At 38.6% G+C, this 27,141-nt stretch overlaps 1 protein-coding gene across 1 annotated transcript; it reads right to left on the bottom strand.

Moving 5' to 3' along the window:
• Window positions 1–207: 207 nt before the first annotated feature.
• VPS4B (vacuolar protein sorting 4 homolog B) lies at window positions 208–25,851 on the bottom strand. The gene is made up of 11 exons (XM_019729328.2): window positions 25,574–25,851; window positions 20,628–20,739; window positions 19,304–19,460; window positions 16,439–16,506; window positions 12,266–12,385; window positions 9,295–9,451; window positions 8,773–8,921; window positions 8,178–8,259; window positions 6,594–6,813; window positions 3,089–3,229; window positions 208–1,665 (listed from the first exon to the last, which is right to left on the bottom strand). Exons 1-11 carry the CDS (start codon window positions 25,598–25,600, stop codon window positions 1,564–1,566), a joined length of 1,335 nt encoding a protein of 444 aa, XP_019584887.1. The 5' UTR covers window positions 25,601–25,851; the 3' UTR covers window positions 208–1,563.
• Window positions 25,852–27,141: the final 1,290 nt, after the last annotated feature.

Below are 27,141 nucleotides of genomic sequence, written 5' to 3'. Positions count from 1 at the left end.
TAAAGTATATAAATTACCTTATAAGACATCCACAAACAATTCGGCACTGGTCTGCCAAGTTAATTCCCAACTTTCACATAAAACTTGAAGAACAGGATTTTCATGTATACATTCTTAATAATTAAAAATTATTTTGTATCTAATCAATGTAGATGTATTTTCTCCTATATAGAAGATCCCAAAATAAAGAAGCATACACAGAGTATGGCCAATAGTAGGTTATATCAATTTACTCCACATAACGACAGCATGTTTCAGGCCTATGACTTCCATTTAATATCAACAAAAATAATCTGTACAGACAACCAAAGGCAACCATATAGAGTAATATGTAAATGTGCAAATATACTTTAAAATGCAAGTCATCCTATAGTATTTGCAAGGTAGAACTTCATAGGAATTAGGGAATCTACCTCATTCTAACTAACCTAATAATCCTTTGCATGTATAGCCAATGCAAATGTACAAGGCACAACTTAAGTGTTGATGCTAAAGTGTGTAACACACACTCTCAGATTTTTTATTTGAAGATATTAAAGTAACATAATCACGTTTGTATTTTATAATTAAAACTGCAGCTCATTTCTAAAGCTTTACACTGATAACATACGTGTAGCCAGGACAAACTGTTCCCTGAACTTAAAAAGGTAAAAGACAAGACCCTTGCCGTCCCATATTTAAAAAATTATATATATATGTACACGCATACTTCCACATCACACACAAGAAACTCCCCATAATCCAAAGGGAAACCATTCCTTTTAGCAAAAGTTCCCATTACAGTATTTCATGGCAGTTATTTAAAAAGGACATATTTATTCACTACCATTTTTGGTCAATCTTGCTACAAAAAGACACTGAAATAGACAATTTTCTCCTTCAAGATAAAGACAATGCCTAATTTAGAAAGTCTTTCTCTTGAGATTGCACAGTGAATGGTGTTATTTAGTTAAATATAAAAGCTTGCTGTCTTTAACAAATTATTTAAATCTACACAAAGAAAAATGTCAACTTCTCAAAAATCAGTAAGAGCCATGGCCAGAACACAATTCATAACCTTTCAAGTCCAATCACAGTGCACTTTGCTGTTTTATTACCCATCCCTGAGAGTAAAGACGCTATTATTTTTAATTTTTAATAAAGTAAATAAATTTACATTGATGAGAATGATGCTTAAGAATTTTTTCAAAATATGAAGCCCTATTTCATTTTAGTAAAAAAAAAGACAAATGCTCTTTACAAAGACCACTATTCATAATAATTTAAAAATCTGTACCTCAATCCATTTTAATCCTCTTTTTACTGGGCACTTTCTATTTTTTGCCATTCATATCACATGCATTTCCTTAACTCATTAGTTTATAATTTTTGTTAATAGGAACATTTAATTGGTAATGGAGCAAAAGTACACATAAAACTTAAAGGAACAGTGAAGTAAGATCTCTATTTCCCTGTGGTAGAAGTGTTTTACTGGAAACAATCTGAATGACACCCAAGAAAGGCAAAAACACCACAACAAAAGAAAGAATACACCCGGTAAACGTCTTCCTCCTTGTCTTTGGTTTAGCCTTCTTGGCCAAAATCTTCTGTAAACTTCTTTAGTTTCAACAAGTCGTGTTCATTGACTGTGGGTTTTGTGCTAGATAGCGACCGTAACATGTCCGACTGTCAGGGAAAACGGGGAGGGGTATTAGTAAGAGATTCAATCATTGCATGATCATTACTTCCACTTGTTAAGTCTCAACATTTGCAGTACACCATAAGCTACTGCCCATGAACTCTTCTTCTTCTAAAGGATGGCTGACCATGCTATTCCTCTGCATGCTATTCAATTGCTTGCCCTGTCTTGGTCACAACCTTCAATGGCTCTTCATTACCCATCAGAAATAGTCAGTCCTCTCAGCCTGAGGATCAAGACCCTCCAAAATGCGTTCCTGATCTCTTTTCTGGCCTTATCGGTTTTCTTCCTTAAACAAGAGAACAGTTTTCCAAGTGCAATTTAAAAGGGATGCAGTCCTTCACTCACACTTATGTGAAACAGAACACTATTTAATCAAAATCAACTAATCGAACCGGTAAGAAAATATGCTAATATCAGGGATTCATTAAAAAATTAAGTTCTAGGCTATGGCTATGTCTATCGTAAAAAATATGGAAAAATGGTCAAAAGAACCAAAACTTTAATAAATAAATCAAGAATTGAAACAAAAACGGGTTTCTGAATAACTTCAGGTAAGCATGATGGTTAACTAACACACAAATACACGTGTGTGTGTACACATTCACACATACATACATATATGTACACATATATCTATATATCTATGTCTACATATCATGTAAAAGTTTCTCTGGAAGTTACTGTTCATTGACATAAAGCTCTTTCAAAATCTATTAACTGAAGCAGAAAATTTTTTTAATTGAGTGGATCTCAATAAGAAAACATAAACATAATAAATGTACCTTTCAATCACAGTTAAGTTCCTTAAAAATAACATGCCTTACAGGATAATAAAGTCTTATGAAGTATTTTAATTCCTTCAATATGAACTATAGAAATGTAATTTTTTATAATAAAAATTTTGTTTCAGACTTTTTTAAGCACTGTATTCTTTAAACTTTTTATGAAGCCCTGAGAAGTAAAATAGAAAAACACCATTACGAATACTTTGACACATGAATTAGGGTTTCTGGATTATTTTACAAAATATGAGGTTCAGGGAAAAAAATTTTTCACCAATCCTACTTTTAAGTTTGGACAGTAATTTATGCAATATATATGAGCAATTTGTTAATAATATCCCAGCCATAAGACCTATAAAGTCAGAAACCCGGGTGTTTTTGAAAAGCTTATTCACTTAAAATTAAATTTTCCTCAAAGCCTAAGAAAACATTTTAAAGAATTATTTGTTATATTTTAAGTTCAATTAATCTTTACAACTTTTTAAGTGAGTAGTTAGTATTAAATAAGCATACCTGATGATGCTAACATTTTCTAGCTAAACTTACATAACTGAAAATTTTTATCTTTTGACAAATTACAAAGTATGTTTTAAAATTTTTCTTAAAATCAAACAAAATGTCAAACCATGCAAACAACTGGCTCCAAAAGTTTATCCCCAGGTACATCCATCCATGTCATTTCAATGGCACCAGGGTCACCTGGAGAACACGGCGTTAGTAGGTCATCTACTATGTTATTAGGATCAGCTTGTGAAGGTCCTTGAACCTGGAATAAACAGTAATCTAGAATATTTATCTGGACAAATTAAATAAATGTTAAGATTTAGGCCATTATCAGATTTGAAAATTTACTATTATTTCATATTTTCTTAAAATGTTTACTTTTGAAAAAAAATAAAATATACAACAAAAAATGGTTATCTCTGGGTAATAGGATAGATTTTGCTTGACTTTAATTTTTTTCTTGATGTTTTTCTATATTTTGAAATTTCTTACAATGAATTATTTGCATGATCACAGGAAGAAAATGAGTTAAGATAAAAAAAAAGTTACCTGTGGCTACAATTTCATTTCCCCCCTCCTCTAATGCTTATTTAAATGGTAATAATTCTAGGGACCAAAAATAGACCTACTCAAAAATTCTCTTTAAGTTTCTGTATTTCCCATAGCTGGAAAACTTCTGTGATATTTGCAGGGTTTTATTAGTGTGAAATTACTGAATGTTTCAGTCTCTCAACAAAAACTCCTCCTTCAAATGTAAAGTACAAAATTAAATGCTAAGTGTAATTCCAGTGCAATTTTGTGATGCATGACTGATTTAAAGTTTTAATAACATCCAGAATGAGAACCTTTGTAACAGAGTCATATGTAAATATTTAGATGGTAACACATTTGTATCAAATTGGGGGCTGCTTTCGTATTTGTTTTAATATTTGTTTTACAATAATCAATCTTAAATATTGTCTCAGGACTGAGGCAGGTGTGGTGAAATAAATATTCTCACTTTACTGATCACATGCATTTTTTGTCTATCTTTCCCCACAAAAATTTCAGCTGCAGGGATTTTTATGTCTTCGTTTTTTGACTGTTGTACTTTCTGGTTTACCTCTGGGCACAGATTAGTACTTTAGACATTTGATAAATAAAGCAAACAGGCAAACTTGTTCTTGGTAACTGAAAGATGCAGGAAGGGATGGAGCCAGAAGAGAGATGTACTATGAGAGATGTTAAAACTGATTTGGCTGCTGCACCTTTATTCCCAACAAGACCTGGCTGCAGTTTCATTTAAGCTGTTTCTGGCAGGATGTACCATAGGAAAGTGAATGCAAAGTTCTGGGTAGGAAAGGAACTGGCAAAGGGGATGTAAGAGAAAGTACTAGGGCTGTGGCATAAATCTGATCCTGAGCCTACCATATTTCTCAGTAATGAAATGGATGAAGAGGAGATGAGTAATATTTACTGGGCTATTAAGGTACCATTGATAGGTATTTTATATTACTTCATTTCATTCTCACAACAGCAGTTCAAAGTAGTGTTATCATCCCTATTTTAGAGAGGATAAAAATGAACCTTAAATAATGTAGTAATTTGCTCAAGAAGATACAATTGTAGAGTCAGGCTTCAAATTCAGGTTTTAATTCAAGCTCAATATTTTTTAAAAACTTTATTTTATTGTGCTATATAAGAGACATACATATGTACCTTAGTCTTTATATATTAGTCTTGTCATATATTGCTGGATTAAATTTGCTCATAGTTTTTCAGGATTTTCACATCTATGTTCGGGAATAATGTTGGGTACTGCTGTCCTCAGCAAGAGGTTGGCAAATTACCTACTCAGCTATTACTGAAATTGGATATCCCAAGACCAAGTCCTTTTATACAACTCTTAACTCAATCATGTATGCTTAACTTGTTCATGCAGACAAAACAGAGCAGAATGGTTGAGACTTCAGATTCTGAAGCGCACCTTACCCTGAGAAAAATCACCTTGGCAAACTGTTACCATTCAAGTCCCAGTCTAATCACGCTATCATCTACATCTCAGGTTAACCATCAACAGGTGGCTGTATGCACCACTGTAGTTTTTGTGAAGACCCATGAAACAGTAAGAAAAAAGATAGCACACAGTGCCAGGCAGGGCAATATTTTAACAATATTAGCTATTACTATTTGACTTTGTTAATGAGGTGCAGATACACCAGATTCTGCTGAAGGATGTTCTGGTTACAAAGAGTTTAACTATACATTTAAGTTTCTACATTTACATCAAAACAATACTTCAAAAATCACTGCACAGACAATTTTAAAACATTTTAGGACTATTAATAATGGTTAATTAATAAACTTTATGGGAGAACTTTTGTTTCTTGCTATAGCATTTTTTAAATTTTATTGACGTGACAGTGGTAAATAAGATTATATGTTTCAAGTGTACAATTCTATAACACATTATCCGTACAATGCATTGTGTGTTTGCCACCCAAAGTCAAATCTCCTTCAAGAACTTATTTTTTTTTAATTGCATTTTTTTTGGAGCGGGGAAAGGAGAACAGGACTTTATTGGGGAACAGTGTGTTCTTCCAGGACTATTTTTTCCAAGTCAAGTTGTTGTCCTTTCAATCTTAGTTGTGGAGGGTGCCATTCAGCTTCAAGTTGTTGTCGTTTCAGTCTTAGTTGTGGAGGGTGCATCTCAGCTCCAGGTCCAGTTGCCATTGCTAGTTGCAGGGGGCGCAGCCCACCATCCCTTGCGGGAGTCGAAACGGCAACCTTGAGGTTGAGGGGACGCACTCCAACCAGCTGAGCCATCCGGGAGCTCAGCGGCAGCTCGGCTCAAGGTACCATGTTCAATCTTTAGTTGCAGGGGGCGCAGCCCACCATCTCTTGCAGGACTCGAGGAGTTGAACCAGCAGCCTTGTGGTTGAGAGCCCACTGGCCCATGTGGGAATTGAACCAGCAGCCTTCAGAATTAGGAGCACGGAGCTCCAACCACCTAAGCCACCGGGCTGGCCCCAAGAACTTATTCTTAATGAAATGGAAATATGTCTATGATGTAAATCCATTTATTTATTATACAAAACTAAAACCTTTCTAAAATTCCTTGAAAATCAATAATGGTCTTGAAATTTGATTTTAAAAATATAGGAGAGGGGGTGGCTGGATGGCTCAGTTGGTTAAGAACACAAGCTCTGAACAACAGGGTTGCTGGTTCGATTCCCACATGAGCCAGTGAACTGCGCCCTCCACAACTAGATTGAACACAACGACCTGCCGCTGAGCTTCCAGAGGATCGGCCAGGAGGGGTGGCCGGATGGCTCAGTTGGTTAGAACGCAAGCTCTCAACAATTGCCGTTCAATTCCCACATGGGATGGTAGGCCATGCGCCTGCAACTAAGACTGAAATGGTGACTGGACTTGGAGCTGGCTGTGCCCTCCACAACTAGACTGAAGGACAACGACTTGGAGCTGATGGGCCCTGGAAAAACAGACTATTCCCCAATATTCCCCAACAAAATTAAATATATATTTAAATATAATATACACACACATACATACATATAGATGTATATATATGTATATATGTATTATATATATATATGTGTATGAGAGGATGGATAAAAGAGCCTTACCTTTTTAAAATGAGTAGCTGACTGTACTTTTCGAACAGGCTGCATAAGTGCATCACGCACAATGATACTTATGTCTGCCCCTGAATAACCATCAGTTTTCTTCCCAAGTTCTCGGAAGTCTGTTTCTGTTAAACTGTTCTGAGTGGTCCCCAAGTGCAGTTTAAACATTGCGGATCGGGCATGGGCCTCAGGCAAAGGAATATAAATTCGTTTCTCAAATCTTAAAATGAAAAAACAATTGCATCAACAATGTTACTATATGTATTTCATTTTAATTGAAAATTAGGATATTTTCAAGAAGAAACAAGATACTTAGTCTCATTTCTGCAAAGTTAAGTTGAGTAAGTTACATGGGCCCACCTGTGTCCGAGTTAAATGTATATATTTAGGTTAAATAAAGGGAAAATATCCAGAACATGTTAACAAACCAAAAGAGCCAGGTAACCAGTTTGGAGTGATTTAGTCTTTCCCCCAAGATTTTTGGGTTATCTTGTCCATAGGGTTTCTATGTCTGGAATTCATGACGACATATCCTATAGGATTAGTTTCCCATAGAATTATATTCTGAACTCCCAATCAAAGGATCAATATAATTAACAATATGAAATAGGAGATGACAAAATAATTTTCTGAATTCAAAATAGTAAAATTACTCAAAATCTTATAAACATGTACTTATTACAGAAAATGCATACTTATTGTAATGGGTGTAATGGGTATTCAGAACAAATAATTCTACTATATCATAAATAAACACCATGTTTTAGTAATAATATTGCTTGCCTTCTTAGAATTTCAGTATTTGGAGATAGGGAGGAGGAAGCAATGAGGGAAAATTTACGTGGTTTGTGAAGATGACTTTTTTCACTAGGTAACTCTCTGAGGCAATGAGAAGAATCTAAAAAGTTTCCATTATCTCTGGAGACGAGTTCAGAAACAGGCCATTTTTCAAAAATAACCAACACATTTCCTTTCTTGGTATCGGATGGTGATCTAGCATCCCAGCAAACCATCAAATGGATGGGATAAAAGTGGCAAAATCTTAAGTGTTAATTTTTACCATGCAAAACTAAATGAATGGAACAGCGAATTGTGATGCAGTAAGAAGTCGTGAGAATGTATACCTTATACGTTTAGTGTAGCTCAAGTTTCATACTCAATTTAAAAATTGTAGACATTATTTTCTTAACTGAAAATATATCTTGATTATAATCCTTTAAGTTGTATGTATATCATTTTGCTGATGTTTTATATGAAGGTTTTTCACTGAAATATCAAACTATGTTTGTAAATTTCTGAAGCATCAGTGCCTATTGAGCTTAATCGGAACTAAAGGTAAGTGTTAGGTATTATATTTTCCAGTGTGAAAGATTCCAGTGTGTGGAAATCTTGTATCTTCAATACAGCAGGCAAACAGAAACAGATGCCTGCCTCTCTTCCTCCAAGGCATGGGGGTAACAGGGTTAGGGCACGTTAAAAAATTCTGAAAACTTATCAGAATGCCTCCTCACTAGACAGAGCGGGAATTATTATTCACTTGTTACATCTGTTGTTAGAAACAAGATATTTATCATAGCATCATACCTTCGCCTAATGGCAGAATCCAGAACCCAGGGTATATTTGTAGCTCCCAGAACCAAAATTCCATCATTGTCCACACCAACTCCTGCATCAAAATATTTTAAATAATTTATCATTTTAATGTTCTTTAAACCTCGTCTATACGTTCTGTTAAGATTGTGAAGCTTTAACCTTAAAGTACCTCATTTTGAGAGTCTCTCTCTGAAAAAAACTATTTAATCAAAATCAAATTACTAGAATATGACACGAATATTCCCAAGAATCAAATCTCCTAGACTATGGACAAATACTATTAATGTTCTTTTCAAAATATTTCTTGAAATATTACATTTGAAGTCTACATATTCCTTTTACTGATACCGTTTCTGGTATAAGCAAATACATGCATCTCTTTACTATTTATACCAGCAAGTCCTACAAGATGATTACAACTGGGTAAAAAATATGTATGTGTATGAAAGACAATCAGACTGAAACATGGCATAATGAAACACTTAGTATGTTAAAATGGAGAAATTCTGCTTGAATTTTTTCCCCATTATTGTTATAGTAATGTTATGTAATAAACAGAAACTATTTTAAAAGTCAGTGATACTACCTTGCATTTGAACCAGGAACTCTGTCTTAATTCTACGTGCAGCTTCACTTTCATTTTCACTTCTTGAACCACAGAGAGAATCAATTTCATCAATGAAGATAATGGAAGGCTTATTTTCTCTGGCAAGTTGGAATAAGTTCTTAACTAGCCTAAAAGTAAATAAAAGCTTTCAGTCTCTGAAAAAATAGTAAATGACACCACTTAATGAAAAGACGAAAACAAAACAATATACAATATTACAGGAACTCCATAGATTAAAATGTCTAATCATGTTTTGGTCCAGAAAATAAGAATGCTACATAACTGGATAATTTACTTTAAGATTTACTAAACTATACACATATACTATCTTTTCCCAATGAAATAAATTCCAAACAAGGGACTGATTTGACAGTGAAATGAATACCTATATTATATCACTTTTCTGAATGTCTATTAAGGATGTAAGAAAACTATTATTTTACAGACTGATATAGTGACCGCCAGGCAAAGAAAAAATAAAAAAGTCAGTTTATTACTTACTTTTCACTTTCACCTAGCCACTTAGAAACCAGGTCAGAGGAAGAGACTGAAAAAAATGTTGAGTTGTTTGCTTCTGTTGCTACAGCTTTGGCTAAATACGACTTGCCTGTTCCAGGTGGTCCAAATAATAGGATACCCCTCCAAGGTGTTCTCTTGCCTAAAATTTGCATTAGAAAAGTAACATGAGAATTTCAAGACTGTTAATTTCAGTTACCAGAGACATCATCCATACTGAAGAAAACTGTGAAGTTTGCACTCTAAAGCTATCAGTAGAATAAAAAAAATTAAATCAATTTAAGGTAAGTCTTTTATTTTTATTTGCTCTCTTTAGAGACTTTGGGGACAGAGCCCCAGAGAGCAGTTTCCAGGCTCTCGGCCTCACATGGAAAGGTGCTGGCTGAGATAGTAAATGGACATCAACTGTGACTGGATGGCCATCAGCTGTAACCAGTGAGCCATTGGCCACTAATATAACTGCTGTGGCTACGCTAGCAGAAAATGGGGGCTAGCAAGAAGATGGTGGCTGGCAAGCGCGTAGTGTGGCAGAGTGTGAAATGCAGATCGTGTGGCTCCTGCCTCCTGTGTCTCCAACCCAGCCGCCAGTGAGACTATAGTTGTATGACTCCCGTATCTCTATGGCTCTGTGGGTGTTCCTTTGTGGGGAGCGGGACCAGAGACCCCGCAGGCCACCCCGCATGACAGAGACCGCTTTGTCAAGAGTGTTTACATGGATATAACCCTTCTAACAGGAAGTTCATTCACTTGCTCACTCATTCATTCAAACACTATGTACAGAAACCAAAACGTGCAGACGGAGAACCACGAACACAAAAGCACCTAGGCCCTCCATGGGCTCGCAGTCTAGTTCAGGTAAAAAGCACTCCTGACCACGTACTGTGTGCACTGCTTGATATCAGAATATTGTCAGAAAAACTATATCCATAGGTGAAGAGCAGCTGGAAATATTTTCTTTTAAACATTTATGACTTTTGGAGGAATGGAACTAACACAGTTTGGGTGACTCCTTGTGAAGTTCTGTTCAATTCTTGATTCCACAAGAAGCACAGGTTATTTTTACAGGGAGCACACTCTCATTCAAACAGCTCAGTAATGATAAGGGGACTCTCAAACTTAAATACTAGTTTTGCCAAAATATAACAAGTGATCAATTCTTTGTATCTCAATTTTGCTAATGAGAAATAAAAATGCTGCCTAAAATAAACCAGGATGGTTTACACCCAGCAACAAAATATCAAATACACATTTAAAAACCTGCTAAGTACAAACTGTGGATAGATACACAGTGTCTGTGAAAGAATGACACACACAGATTACTAATGGCAAAATGAAACAGTTATATTTACTTTTCTGAAAGCCTCAACTTTTACTTGAATTCTGTTTTGCTATTTTAAATGCCTGCAATTATGTCAGTGCTCCCTTACGTGTGGTACACATACCATTGGTGCAATATAAAGTGCTTTTAGTGGTATACAAATATTTTTTATGTAAATAATTCATTTTCTAAATGTGTATTAGAAAAACACTAATTTTTCCATTTGTACTAGACATAAAGCAGTTTTGTAAAATAAAGTTACTATGTAAAAATAAGTGAAGTGATTTAAAAGTTCAAATATGGGAAAACAATCTGTGGTTGGCAAGAGAGTGATTACTTCTGGGGAGGAAAGAGGCGGAACTTCTGGGTTACTGGCCATTCTTTTTTGACCTTGTTGAGGATCACATAGGAGTACTTACTTGGCGATAATTTTTGAAGCTGAACACTTATGGGTTCCTGCATGTTTCTGTATTTTATGCAGTACTTTAATAAAAAGTTTGCTCTAAAAGTGATTTAAAGAAAAATGTTTTTCAAATAACTGGACCTATATATATATACAAAATTCATGAAGATGAGACACAAATAGTGACTCAGGTTTGGGAAACACCGGTATAAGTACTTTAACATAAAGTGAGTTCAGCTGTATGTGTACCTTTACAAGGTATGATGTCAGCTCTTACACTGTCCATCTCACATTCCTGAAGCTAGTCTGTAAGTCGTACCTTGAAGCTAGGCGGACACAGTGCTCTGCTCTTCAGCACTGCTCAGCACGACATCACTGCCTAGACCTGTTTGGTGTGAGGCCAACATCAGATCTGCTCTCTACATAGACTAGCTTGTTTTTAAGGGGAAACCCTGTTCACTGTTAGACTGTGGGTACAGCCAAATCACAAACACAGGCTATCTGTCCCAAAAAGGACAGTGTGAAGGGATGGTTTGGCCCAGACAAATCCCCCAGGACTGCAGCTGTAATTCAACTACATCCCAAAGGTGGGTCAGCAATACTCTCCTCACAGTGTAGCGAGCTGCCTGCTGCTCCCACAGGAGACACACTTCATCGGAAAACGTGAAATAATTTTTACTCCTCTTTGTAAGAAATGAAAATACTCCTAACAAAACTAGTCCATGTCCATTATAAAAAATTCAGATGCGAGTCAAAAGTAAAAGTAAAAATCAGCCATCTTACTGCCTAGGCGTGCATTAACATTTTTATGTCAATCCGCCTACAGTTCTCAGAATACACATTTAGTTGACAACTGTGGAATCATACTATACATGCTTTATAACACGCTTTTTGAGCTTTACACTATACAGGGACATTCTGCCATGTCAATTATAAAGCAGATCTAGGTTTCTTAATGCCGAGGTACACTGTATTTTAATGAGTGCACAGTATACCACTCCATGTTGCTGACTTACCCTAAGCCCTACTGGTTGACACTTAGGTGATTCTGCAGTATGGAGAGTAAAAATATGTATATGTAATAAGTATGTTTGTGTAGAGGTATATTATTGCCTTAAAATTTATTTAAGATAATAATTCATGATATGGTGAAGAGAACTCACAATGCTTTCTTTACCTCAGTCATCAATGCGGTTTTGGAAAATCATCAAACAAATTCTTAAAAGGCATCTCACCCGTAAAAAGATGAGGGAATTTAATAGGCAATATCACAGCCTCTTTCAGTGCTTCTTTGGCTCCTTCAAGGCCAGCAACATCACTCCATTTAACATTGGGGCGCTCTATAACAATGGCACCTACAAAACAATGATGGCATCTTTCAATTAAGGAGGACTATTCCATCAAATCTAGAAGACAGCATGCAATAATGTTAAAGAACTACATTACAAAATTGTCTGGAAAAGTTTTATTTATTAAAAACCTTTCTGAAATAGTGTGATGAGGAAGCAGTTGTCGGGGGGTGGTCAGCAGGAGTCAGAAACCTGACGGGCGTGGCTTAATCAGGGTAAGTCAATTGTCAATTTCCTATCACTGCTTCCTCACTGTGAAATGAAAGTAATCTCATGTGCCCAAACTACTGAGACAGGTGAGTGTAAGGGTCAAATGACATAAAAACTAGAGTGCTTGGAAAAGCACCAAACATTACATTACACAAAGTAGTTATGGTTTAATGCACTAATTCTGGAGCGTCGGAAGTATTTGTTCAATGGGGGTTGGTCGATCTACTATTTCTCCTTTTAACCAAAAAACCCCCCCAAACAAAGGACTCCCCCCCCCCAAAAAAAAAAAACAACCAACACCAACAAATTGGTGATCTAATAGTCTCCTTTAACCATGGAAAGAAACTTAACTTCATGATAGACAGACAGATGAACAGACAGGTGGGAGAAGGGAAGGGAGGCGAAGGGAATGATGGAGGAGAGAGAGAAAGTGTCCTCTTGTATATCTGCAATACTTCCCCGAGATTTGCCAAACTTTCTGTTTGGTTTCTAAATAGACCTCTTTACAATTTGTGTACATTAATGAAGTTATTTAAAGAACTTAGCTTTTGAATATGTTATAGTCAAAAGCCATAGTAATTGTTGCAGTAAGAGTCCACAAAAGATTTCTTTTAATATAGCTTATTGGCAAAACTTTCTAGTTTATCTTTCATCAAAAGCTTTTCCAATTTTCCAGTATATAGAAATTACTCAACCACAACCTACTAAGCAGTGTTTCAAAGTGACACGTAACTGTTTTAACTATAACAAAACAACACCTCTTACAGTCTACTGATTTCCTATGAAATTAGTTTTACGGGTATTTCTTCTTGTTAGGAAAGATCATTTATCTATTTTTCTCAGAGTAGATATACTCTGCAACTTCCCTAAATTATGAAAATCTTTAGCTAGAGATTAAAATAAAATAAAACCATAAACACTTTTTGCATTCTAAAACTTCAGACTAAGTATGAATTAAGAAAACAATTCACTTTTCCTTTTCTATGTTCCATTCAGATTAGTAACGCTAAATGAGAAAATACTTATACCATCTGACAGGATCTGTTTTAAACACAAGTAAATTTACTTTACATATATATGTATATAGGCATCATCTGGTCAACTAAAGTTTTTTGCTATGAATTTTCTAAGTATGCCATAATTTATCTTCACATTTAACTTATTACTTTTTTTCCTTAAAGTTTAAAGGTGACTTTGGAATGTTTAGTGAAAAAAGATTTTTAGATAAAAATAATCTTAATTACTAGACATTGCTTAATGATTCGTAAAATTAAAAAGGGGGCAGGGATTATTGGCAAATAAAAGCCAAATAAGTTGATTGTTTCCAATTATACAAATTTACCCAGTCTTTGATTATACTACTCATTACACTAATATGTTGTTTAATCTCAAAAAAAGTCAATGAATATCAAATTTAGCTAACAGAAAACTCAAATCATAAACTCTTCAATTTTAACCATCAAATATTACACTTAATGCTATAACCTAAAACAGAAGTAAAAGATTTAAAATACTGTTTCAGGAAAAAAAAGAGGAAAAACTAAAAAAACATTGTACAATGAAATCCATCAGCAAACCATTAAATTAAAGGATGGAAAAAAGGACTCCCAGATATGAAAGCCTAGAACTCCTTTATTCTACTTCATCCTGAAATTCCAAATAAATTTCCTTATTGAAATGTCTTACAAATTTCTGTTTTTATACCTCTCTGGTCCTTATCAGTACTGATTTTTAAAGACAAATTATTAAAAACTGGGTTGTATTGTTTTCAAAATTAAAGATACACTCCAATTTTTACTTGGGAGTGTTGCAGGGCTGGAGAAGAGAGGGAACACACTAAAACTAAAAGAACAGATAGAAAAAAAGCTTTCTGCCTTACAACTGAATTAAGACCACTCGGCACGGAGCAACAAAACTTATTAAGTACAAAATGTGTGGCCCACTACTCTAGGAAGTGGAAACTCAGTTTCTGTCATTGGACTACATCCACCATTGAAGTTCTTGGTACATAAAAATATCCTCATTAGGGCCAGCCTGGTGGCTCAGGTGGTTGGAGCTCCATGCTCCTAACTCTGAAGGCTGCCGGTTCGATTCCCACATGGGCCAGTGGGCTCTCAACCACAAGGTTGCCAGTTCAACTCCTTGAATCCTGCAAGGGATGGTGGGCTCCGCCCCCTGCAATTAAGATTGAACACGGCACCTTGAGATGAGCTGCCTCCCTGATGGCTCAGTTGGTTGGAGCACGGGCTCTCAACCATAAGGTTGCCAGTTCGATTCCTCGAGTCCTGCAAGAGATGGTGGGCAGCGCCCCCTGCAACTAAGATTGAACATGGCACCTTGAGCTGAGCTGCCACTGAGCTCCCAGATGGCTCCGTTGGAGCGAGTCCTCTCAACCACAAGGTTGCCAGTTCGACTCCCACAAGGGATGATGGGCTGCGCCCCTGCAAGTAGCAACGGCAACTGGACCTGGAGCTGAGCTGTGCCCTCCCACAACTAAGACTGAAAGAACAACAACTTGAAGCTGAACGGCACCCTCCACAACTAAGATTGAAAGGACAACTTGACTTGGGAAAAAGAAAATATAATTAACTGCAGTGTTTTTTTTGTTTGTTTGTTTTTTTAGTCCAAGGAGGGCGCAGCTCACAGCTGCCCATGCGGGTATCGAACCAGCAACCTTGGTGCTAGTACCAGCACCATACTCTAACCAACTGAGCTAATCGGCCACCCCCAACTGTAGTGTTTTTAAGATACTGTCCTTACAGTATTCTCCTATGCATCCCAGTAGGTTGGTGAAACAGAAATAATATTACCAAAACGAAGACTAATACAGCAAGGTTAAAGATCTGGCCAAGCTAGGTACATTTACCCTTCACTAACTCAAGCTGAGCCTCTATAATGGAAATCCATGCCAGCTTTGCATTCTATTTGGCAAGATTTAAATTCATAAAATTCAACTTGAAAAATCATTAGCATTAGCTAACATCTCAAAGAACAATCTAATCTCAGTAACTAAAGAAGTCAGTAATTAAATAGATGACTTTTTAAAAATACAAAGGTACCATTTGTTGAGTTCCTAGAATTTGTCAGATATAATATTAGGTGTTTTCACCCTGTCAGTAATCTCTAATAGACCTGAAAGGAAAATATTAATTTTCATCTTAGAGCTGGGGGTCTCAGACTCTGAGGGAACTTGCCCAAGATTTAAGTAGCTGACCTGGAGTGGAATCCAGATCTGAAGACAGCCAAATCTATCCCCCTCCATCATACCACTAGACTACAGAAGAGGAGAATTAAAGGGCTTCATAGGTGTGGAAGGTAAAAACAGAAAGTGCAAAGAGATAAATGAAAACGGCAGCACAGAAATACAGGATAAAAAAGCAGATAGAAAGAGCAGGTAGGAAACATGAAATAAACCACCAATGAATATGCTACAGCAACAGCAATAAAAGCAGAGTATAAGTCCTATTTCATTCTGTTCCTCTGACAGGAAATTTTAATACCATCAGATTTGGTAGTGTGCTAACAGTATAAATGCTACCCTCTCTAAATAAGGTAAAATGAAAGCAAGTAAGTTGATTGACAGACTTTTAAAGGCAGATATAAAACCAAGCAATATTTTTACTGCATGAAAAAAAAATCAACACATTAGAGACCCTATAGAGCAAATCCTATGAAAATGGTCTCAACAAAGCCAGCGTGTGACTGACCACTGGAAACTAATGACCACTGGAAACTTGAAACTCATTTAAATACGTGGGTGAAAGAAAGCAATTCAAATAGACAATTCACTACAAGGTTTGTTTGTTTTTTAAATAAGGTAGTACATTTAAAAATGAAATCTAAAGCAACCTTGAAGTTGATTCTGTAGTTTCTTTTTTTCAGGATCATCAGATTCTCCTTCCCCATCACTGTCATTCCTAATAAAAAGAATTTAATATATTCAAATGATCACTCATAGGTATCAAAATAAGGCAAAAATGAAGGAACAATAACTTAAAGTGGCAAAATAAGACATTTACATTAAAATTCATGCTTATTACTTTTAAGAATATATTAACTATTGAGCAGGCATATTACCCATCAATGTGGAATCATAAACAGGAAAGGGGCGAAAAGACCAGAATGAAGTCAGGAACTAGCTCTGAGTTCCTGACAGACCTACTACATATGTGTGGAGTCACAAATGCATGCCCCACACCATGTTCCACAAAAAGATTTAAGATGAATTACAGGAGAGTTGTAAACAACGATAAAAACCCCAGGACCAGGCAAACCACGTATTAGAATAAGAAGCCATCACCAGGAGGGTAAAACCCAACGTTAATTTTTTAAGGTGTGAAGGTCTATAACCCTTAGTCTGGCGCTTCCAAAGGATGGGTGACGCTTCTGACGAAAATGAACTGAGCCCACGGAACAAGATCAACCCGGACATTTCATATCTAGGAGTTTATTCTGAGGAAATAATTTAAACTGAGTTCAAGGACTTGACTACAAGGACAAGCATGCTCACACTGTTCGAAACGGGGAAAACATCAGAAGAATTACGTTCAATTATAGGGATTAGCATATGATAGAACTGCCATCTTAATAAAAATGATGCAGAAACAGTTTATTGGAAAGATGTTCATTATACAATGTTGAGTGAAAAAGTGATAAACAAATTCGGTATTATACCATTTTAAAAATATATGACATAGAGGTAGATGACAAGCCTGACAGGTTTTATGCCCAAATGGGACTGCCCTGGTTTCCCCAGGATGGTAGGGTTAAGGGTAAGGTAGAAACTGCAAACTGATTCCCTTGACACTCACTCCCCTACCGTGCTTGTCCCGTACAGGCTGCGCTTACAAACACTGCCCTTCCTAGACTCCCTCACACCTAGGGCTCCACGAGACCAAAGGTTCTCCAAGAAGGAAGCAAGCAACTGAGGAGGGGGCTACACGCAAGGAGGTTGTCAGGCAAAAGCACTGGCTTTGCTGACGGAGCTGTGGCAGAGGGCCCACTGCCCGCTGCTGGCATCGGAAGTACTTGGCACGGGAGTTGGCAGCACTGGGTCCCTACCACAATGAGCGCTGTGGAGCTGGGCATTTCTTCTAGCAGTATGGAATCCAAGCTTGATTCTGGGCCCCTGAGTTCTGTAAGCGAATGCACTATAATAAGTCCCTGTTTGCCTAAGTTAGCCGAAGTGGGTCCCGCTGTTCAATTCAGGAGAACTGGCATCCTCTTGCTAGGCAGCCATCTCAGCAGAGAACGTTACAGGGTCTTCCAGCCAGACCAGAAGAGCTGCAATATACAGGGAAGAGAGGATGTTTCTGCTGGCAAGGCAGTTTCCAGGACAGTCGGAGGTCCAGGCACTCGAGCTCAAGGGAATTCTTCCCAACGGTTTCATTGCAAGTTTGGAGTCCCAGGCATCCAATAAATGCCCCGACTTTTACGTATGAAACCTCGTGAAACTGGATCTCTATTGAAATTCAATGATCCACAAGATCAGCTGGGGTCTGATTTTTGTTATGTCAATGCTACAGCTACAGAAGATAAAATATTCTCAGAAGGCACAGAAACTCCCTGGTTCCCTGACCATGTCTCGAACAGAGAATGTAATACCTTAAGCTTATAAGTTTCTTCAAACTCCTCCCTGTAGTTTGAAGCAGCTAGTGAACTCTACTTTTTGTATTGTTCATATCTTTCAAAACAATAGTAGCCACAGGCCCCCAAAAGCACTGCCTTTGAGGCACTGCGTTCCTGGTGCCCACAGGGGCTTAGCTAAGTAACTTGTGCCACTGTGCACCCTGAACTGCGAGTATCACATCCTCTATGGATCACTAGAAACGCCTGCCTTCAATCCTGACCAGGACACATAAGCTCATCCCAGAGTTTCATGTTCTTAGAGTATGTTGTCACCTGGAACCACTTCGGGCACCAATCCACTGGTCAGAATCTTTGTAGAATTAGTTCCCACTGCTCAGCAGAATTTGGCCCCCACACACTGAATAGTAAGCTCTGCATCTGTAAGCAATATACCCCCCATTCGGAAAGACATTCCAAAGTTGGGTTTTGATGTTTATAAATTATGCTGTGTTGATTTCTTTACAACGACAAAATAAAAGCAAATTACATAAAAAAAACTTTACATAAAATACCCCCAAAATCATTTACATTATTGGAGTTATTTTTTATGTTGTCCATGTGATTATTAGTACGGACTATATAGAGTCGATATTACTGGTCAAGGATTTAATTCATAGATCATTCCTATAATTTTACACTTCAATATTACATAATGGCCAGAGGGTGAAGAATTGAGTCCCATTCCTATAAATGTTTTTTCCTACTACTACTAAGTGGTCATGGAGGGTCATTTGAGGTGTATTGTCCCCTAAGCTCGGTACACCAGGGGTCAGTAAACTTTCTCTGTAAAGGACCAGACAATAAATATTTCAGGTTTTCTGGGTCGTACAGTCTTTGTTGCCAACTATTCAAATTTGTTGGTACAGCACAAAAGCAACCATACACAACAGGTAAACGAATGAGCGAGGCTCTATCTCAATAAAGCTTTATTTACAGCAACAGGTAGAAGGTCAGATTTGGCCCTGAATCATGGCTTGCCAACACCTAGTTTAAACAAAAGAAATTCATTTCACAAATAAATTTTATCTTACTTTAATTTTATCTTTTAATCAGATGCAATAAAATCTAACACTCTGAAATACACACCCCTTCTCATCAGGCGGACTCGGCTGCCCCTCTTTCACCGGCTTCTGTGGTTTCTTCTCTTTCTTTTTCAGGTACTCCTTTAGTTTTTCTGCTCTATCAAGATATTCTGTACACTTTGCCCTGATACTTTGCTTGGCTTTATCACCCTGTGCTTCATCTATTGAAGGGAAACGAGAGAGATTTTTTCCATTAGTATTCTGCACAGCCAGGTGTAAGCTCTTAGGTATACTTTTAAACAAGGAACATCTATTTTGGGCGAGGGAGGAAGATCATCTCTAGTTCATTGTAACCAAGGATTACCAACTCTTTTTCACTCTTTCCTCCAGCAGGATGGAGGCCAACAGTGGGTGTGAGTCAGGAACAGATCTGAGCAAGACCCTATGATATTTAAGCTGATGTTAAATAAGAAGAAGAAATTATTTAATCTTCTGTGGGTTTCATACTTTTCCCTTACATTTTGTGCAGATGGTTGAAAGCTGCTTGTCTCAGACAAAACGAATTATAAGACAAACAGAAGTAAAACAATATTAACCATGTCCACTAATGTCTACATAAGCTTTATTTCCGAGTATAAAAAGTGATAGAAATCCCGTATATTTTGTGTACCACCAATATAGTAACTTTAGTCCTCTGTGAGGGCTATCTGAAAAGTAGACTTCAACAATATATGCAGTACATGGGATTAGCCCTATGTACCTTATATGTTAGAATTCATTCTTAGTTTAACTTGACAGAAAAATCTCAAAACTAAATGGGGAAGCTCAAAAGAAAATGCTAAATTTCCAAATGTTAAATTGTTTTACTTAAAAATTACTTTAAGTTTACCAGAAAGATGTCTTTTTAAACATCTTACCTCACTATGTTCAGCATTAGGTTTAAGATGCACGATTTTTCCCTCACTGTTGTATCCCAGTGCCTGGCAAATGGTAAATATCCAATATTTGGAAAATACATGAAAAAAATGTTTCCCAGCCTATTTTACATAAAATATCAAAAACAGTATTTTCAAACAGATGCTTAGAAAATGAGTGGGTTCAGATAATCTGAGTCTATGACCAATACAATAAAAACTTATTTCCATTGACTATGACATTTTAATATGTTCAGGTATGCGAAGTGATAACTGTTAATACCGTAGCTGTGTACATTAGTTAGCTGAGCACGTAACACCCATCTAGATTGAGCACTAGAAAGCTAATGGGATTTTCTTTTTTTTCAAATTGATGGTTTAGAATTTTCTGGCATCGTATTTCAATTTTTGTAAATGAAACAGAGTAATTTTTTCTTTTAGTATTTTTAAATAAAAACCAATCTATGGCCTTACATTTAACTACATGGAGAAAATACTGCACAGCATGTTGGTAGAGTTGAAGGGCTTCCTCATAGTTCCCAGCTTTGTCCTCCTGGGCTGCTTTGCTAGCAAGGTCTATCGCTTTCTGTTTGAAGAGAGGCAAAATCATACCATCAAAATCAAAGCATAAGTGTAAGTTTGAAGTAAATAATCATATGGAAAATTTTTTATAAATAAAATCAACCTTAAAACAAATCCATCTTTTTTTTCTAAATCACAATAGCATTTTATTATAACTATTTGTAAAATGCAAATTAAATGTATCATATGGGTAAATGCTATCTTCTTGCCACTGGACATTTCCATCAGCATACAAATAGCCCTCCTTTAGAAATCCTTTGGCACTAAAACCTCCTTCAGCTTAGTTCTGTGTCTCTGCTACCTTTTGGAGCCAAAATCTCATCAGAGCAGCCTCTACTCTTTCCGGTTCCTTTTTTCCCACTTACCCTTTAGCTCTGCCCATCTAGGCTTCTGACCTTTATCACATCAACACAACTGCTCATAGCAAGGTTCTCACGATGCCAGATCCAAAGGCCAGCTCCATTCCAATCTTGATCTCTTGACAACATTCTACAAAATCTCCGAAGCACCACCTTCCAATTCTCCTCCCACTTCTGATGGCTCCTGCTCAGTCTGCTTTGCGGACTCTTCCTCTGCTACACAACGCAGAAATACTAGGGTTCCTCAGGGTTTGGCCAGGGGCTCACTTCTTTATGGTTAGTTCCTTCCCTATGTAATCTGTTTTTGACAATTTCAGCTGATTATCTTTATGCGGATGACTCCCAAATTTATTCAATTTTAAAACACATCACTCTTCTGTTTCTAATCCTTCCAGGGCCTTGTTTCTGTGCGTGTGGGTTTTGTTCTATTTTTGCCTGTCCTCTCCCATTAGAACATAAACTTGAAGAGGATGGGAGTTACGTCTATTGAGTTCACTTTTTTATATTCCAGAGTCGTGCACAGAGTCTGGCACAAGACTGAATGAATATATTACCCCAGGATGAGTCAGGATCCAGTCATCAATATGGAAGTATAAAGGTTGGGAACGTCTGGGACTGTCCTTTTCAGATTAGGAGACCATGACATGTCCACACTAGAAAACCCTGGCAAACTGGGTTAATTCTAGAATCACCTTTTTCAGGAGGAAAGATGTCCCAGACTGCCTATCAAGGCTAATTCTTTTCCCTGGGCTCTGGAACCCGTCCCAACCTTCCTCCTGTGACATTGACTCCATCAATCATATGCCACTCGACTGTTCTCCCTACTAAACCTTTCCCATTTTGTTGAGGCCTTCCTTCTTCAGCATAAAAATGTATGTACATACCTTAGACTCATATTTTCAAAACACAAACTAAAACACAATAATTCTCCTCAGTTCCTAGGTTCCCTCTAGCTACCATCTTACTCCCCTCCCATCTCCACAGCAAAGTCCCAAAGAGAACCCCAAGTTCATCTCGGTTTCTTTATTCCTCCTGCATCAATGCTCCCTGCTCCCTGACTGCCAAGTCTCTCACTTACTAACCCCCTCTACACAGCAGAATTTAACCCTCATAACAGACACGTCAACGGGGCCTCCTCCTTTGTCCCTCATGGCACCATTCTCTCCTGGTTTTACTCTTGACTCTGTAATGATTCTTCTTCCGGCTCCCTTCTCTCTCTTCTTAACTGTCGATATTCCACAGAATATAGAAATGATACTCTACTTTGGTCCCTGTTTTTCCCTAGTCTATAAATTCTCCAACATGCCCACAGCTTCTGCTACCATCTGTATGCTAATTACTCCCAGAGCCTCATTTCCAGCCCAACTCTCTCTCTCTAGTTCTACACACATGTATCCAATTACTCACTGGTCATTTCCTCTCGATTGTCCCCTCCATGGCCCCAAATATGAGCTTCTTCTTGTAATCCCAGAAGCAATGCCCACCCACTCAGATATCCAATCCAGGAATCTAAAAGAAAACCCAGACTGCCCCTCCTCCCTCACTTTCTAAATGCAGATCCAAATCTGACTATTCTTCCTCTTCAATTTCTGTCTCATCAATCCTTTCTTCTTTATTCTCATAGGGACTACTCCACTTTGGCCCTCACTATGTCCCATCACACGGAACCCTAAGTGGTCCCCCTGCTTCCAGGCTTGCTACAAGTCAAGTTGTCCCCTGTAGGCATGATAGGTTTGTGCTAAAACAAAAACCTGAGCATATTACCATCTACAACTCCCCATCTAGAGCAGGATGAGGACCAATCACCGATGTGTGGCACACACCTTTCCTGGTGATATGGCCAGAGTAGGCTCATCCTCCCACCTTGCACACTCAGCTCCAGTCCTACCAAACTACGGGGGCAACCCCGATGACTCAGACTTCCAGCCTCAGTGTATACGCTCCACCTGGAAGACCTGATCCCACTATCTCCCTGTAAAGCTCCGGCTTCTCCAAGGCTCAGCTGTCATGGTCCTCCCGCTGGAAAGCCCTTCCCAACACCCCCAGGTGGCCTATTCCTGTGCTTCCTCTAGATTTCCACAGCCTCTTGGACATACTTCCAGTGATCACACAGTATCCTATTAGTCACTTTACATGTGACCAATCAAAACATAAGCCCTTGGAAGTCAGGGCTGGTAAATTGCTGATTCCCCGAGACTTAGCAAAATGCATGGCACAGCAGACACACAAAAAAATATTTAGGACTGAGAAAACTTGTGAGTTCTATGCATCCTGCATTACTTGCAATTGTTCCCAACCCTCTCCAATCAAGGTTTATTACACTTCTAGACTGAAGCATACGTTGTTTTTCTCTACCTGGAATGAATCCCACTTTCTTGTTCAAGGAAGCATAATTTTGTAGTGAGAAAAGTACAAATCTGTAAGCAGACAGACCTGGATTCAAGAGTATCTTCAACATTAATTAACTGTACATCTTTGGGAATATCTAACCTTAATAAGCTTCGCTTTCTTATACTGAGAAATTGAAATACATTTCATCTTTTATAGCTTTTTGAGGATTAAATGAGATCACATCAAACACCAGGTAGACAACCATTGTCAGTACCTCTCACTTCATCTAAGCTCACAATCACCTTCTCTGTGGAACATTTCTCCTCTATCCTCAAAGAGTTAGATATGTATGCCCTTCCTTTCTGCCGTTCCATACTAACCTCTAATTCTACTACAGCATTTATTACATTATTCTGTAATTTTGATTTTCCTCTATTAGATTATAAGCATTCCTCTGATAAGATTATAAGCATCTGGCTATAGGAATTTTTTTTGCCTTGTTTGGTGGGACAGTTATTTGTTACTGGAGTCTTTTTCATCCAATTTTCCAGGTTAGAAGGTTGAAAAGGTTGAATGAGAACGTGCACCTGTGAACTAACCACTGCTAGAATTATAACTCAGTATCTCTCCCCATTAACATTAGCAACTATGCCTTTTATATGGCTCAATCTCTAGCTGATTCACTGAAGAATGTCCAACAATCCAATTCAAACATGATACAAACTGATTACAGAACGAACTGAAAATCTTCCAAAAGAAAAATGTTATCAATAACTGGATGAAAATTATATTGCAGAGTGCCCAAATCACATACAATGTTTGACGAAGAGCTAGTAGAATGAAATTAGTTAACTGACAAACCAACAAGAATGATAAGATGGGCATTTCGAAAGAAATCACCTTTGATCCACAAAGGAACAATACTTTTATCAAGTGACCAATATTTGTTTCCAAGTACGTTTATCAAAAGACCCTCTCTGAATGGGGCTACAAAAAAAACTATCATTAAGATTGTTGTATTATCGTTTAATGAAATCTTGTTGGAAAAGATACATGAACCAACACAGGACTTATTCATCATTGTAAGAAAATAAGTCACAGTTGCAATTTTCATAATTTGTGAAAGATTATAAACATTCATTTTCATAATCTTTTGGGTGGATTTTCAAGATAAAAGTTCCAAGCAAGCCCCTTCCCCCTCCACTCGTTTTTGTGAAATTCTGGTCTCTATTGAAACGAGTCTACTTTCAGAGCTCTTTCTTCAGGATCAATGATCCCGGGTTAAGCAGCTCCTGCATTATCCTTGGTGCCTGTACCAGGCGCTCAACAAATGCATTTTAACGAATTACTGCAAGATTCAGACAAGGCTTCAAAACAGGTGTCCCATTCTAGTCTTTGGTCCCAAACTGACCTCGGGGACTGGGTGTCCTCAAGGCCAAGTCAACGTCCTAAACCCCACTGACATCCCACATGCATTCGGAGGATGGAAGACGCTTTCAGAAACTTCTCAATGTCCGTTCCACGGAGGTCTAATGAGTAAGTATAAAATGAGGCTTCCGTGATTTACGTACAAAACACCGTGCTCACTGAGGTGGGAGAGGTGAGGTGGGGCCTCAAAGTAATTTAAAAACATTCCCTGATCTTATACACACTACGTTTTGGGAGCCCCAGGAGCGTGCACATAAACTCCTATGACCAATGGATTTAGGGATTCTTCAGGTTCCAAGGCTGTTCTCACGTTTCTATTCACCTGCCAGCTCGAAAGGAAGGGCTCTGCTATACCAACTTGCGAAACTAAGCTGTAGGACCCCATTTCCCACTGGTCCGGGGCTCTGCAAAACATTACGTTCTTTCCACTCTCCCTTACACTGAAGCATCTGTTCACAGCTCTGCCCAGTGTGGTTCACACGCGGCTGGTTTGAAGAGAAAAAGGAAGCTTCGGCAAAAGTCAAGAGTCTCATAAAGCCAATGGGCTTGGGACACCCCGAAAGCAGGGGGACAACATGGGCTTTCCCACCAACGGCTGGGCCAGGGCGCCGCCCTCCTCCGCCCCGCACCAGGGGCGCGGCCGCTTCCTCCCTCCTCCCCATCCCCCGCCCGCGCCTCCCCTCGGGTCGGGCTCTCCAGGAGGAGAGAGAACAGTGATACCTGGAGGTTGGACGGAGGGGATGCCATGGCGGATATCCGAGGCGGTTCCCTGGAGAGGAACGCGGGAAGAGGACCAACAGCGGCGACGGCGAGTCGCGCCTGGTGTAGCCCCAAACGTGCGCAGGCTGGTGGCTCTGCGATCCCAAGCAGCAGCCTCTCTTCCGGAACTTGTTCCAAAATAACACTGCGTTCCAAGAGCGGCCAGACCCTCCTCACAACACTTCCGCAATCCCGGGCCCCCTCTGGGCTCAGGTCCCGCCTCTGGCCTCAGCACTTCCGCCTTCGTCATCAGCACGCGCGCTACCCAGTCCCGAGCCATCCGGGTCTCGCCTCAGCCCGCGGTATCGCGAGGCTGGGAGAGGCGTCCCTGAAGCCCATCGAGGACTGGCGGAAGTTAGGCTGGGCGCAGGTGCCCTGTGGCTCTGGCGGAAGGGCAGGGAGGCCACCTTGAGCCTCTTCTTTTTCTGGATGTCTTATATTTTAAGATGAATTATTGGCTCAGGCTCCATGCTCTGTTGCTCTAAGCTTTTGAATTGAAAAAAGTCATCCCATGTCCAAGACCCACCGGTTGTGGACGTTGGGCCTGTTACTGTGCCTCATTTATTGTTTCCTCTGTAAAATGACGGTGATTATAGGATCTACTTCAGGGCTGTGAAGAATGCTAGTCATCCCGGAGTAGGCGCATAGCGCAGTGACTGGTGAACGTTAAGATCTCAGTATGTGTTAGCGCTTGTTATTGCTCACACTTCACACTTCATCCACCAAGCATGTTTACAAGTGGTTATTGTCATTGCTCTACAAGGCCTTGAAAATATTAATATGAGATAAGTATAGCTGCTGCCCTGGAGGAGCTTACAGTCTGGTGGGGATGCAGACTCATGAACACAGCCTTGTGAAACTGGTAGATCAGATACCGTTTATACCAGTTATAACAAGGAAGGTTAATGGCTTGAGAGGTTAAGTGCTTTATACACGATCATAAAGTGAGGGCCATCCCGGTGTCTCAGGCAGTTAGAGCTCCATGCTCCTAACACCTAAGCTGCGATGCAGGTTCGATTCCCACATGGGCCAGTGGGCTCTCAACCACAAGGTTGCCAGTTCAACTCTTTGAGTCCCGCAAGGGATGGTGGGCTGCGCCCCTGCAACTCGCAACAGCAACTGGACCTGGAGCTGAGCTGTGCCCTCCACAACTAAGATTGAAAGGACAACAACTTGACTTGGAAAAAAGTCCTGGAAGTACCCACTGTACCCCAATAAAGTCCTGTTCCCCTTCCCCCATAAAATCTTAAAAAAAAAAAAAAAAATCATAAAGTGAGGGGTTAGTGGCAGAACTAAAATAAGACCTTTCCGCAGCCTTTCAGATGCTTTCATTCACAATCTTCTTTTTCTTCTTCCTTTCACAGTTAATTGTGGGTGTTCAGAAGGAGTCACACCAAGATGTACCTCTGTGGTATGCGGGTTGTTTTGAACTAAAGGCAACTTTAGCTTCAGGATCAAGAGAAACTTCTGCCCCTCCCTTAACTACCTAGAAGCACTTGAATTAGGGGCCTTGCCCATAATAAGAGATT

This window comes from Rhinolophus sinicus, linkage group LG09, assembly GCF_036562045.2.
Source record: "Rhinolophus sinicus isolate RSC01 linkage group LG09, ASM3656204v1, whole genome shotgun sequence".
Taxonomy (NCBI): domain Eukaryota; kingdom Metazoa; phylum Chordata; class Mammalia; order Chiroptera; family Rhinolophidae; genus Rhinolophus; species Rhinolophus sinicus.
This window is presented reverse-complemented; position numbering and strand designations above follow the sequence as displayed.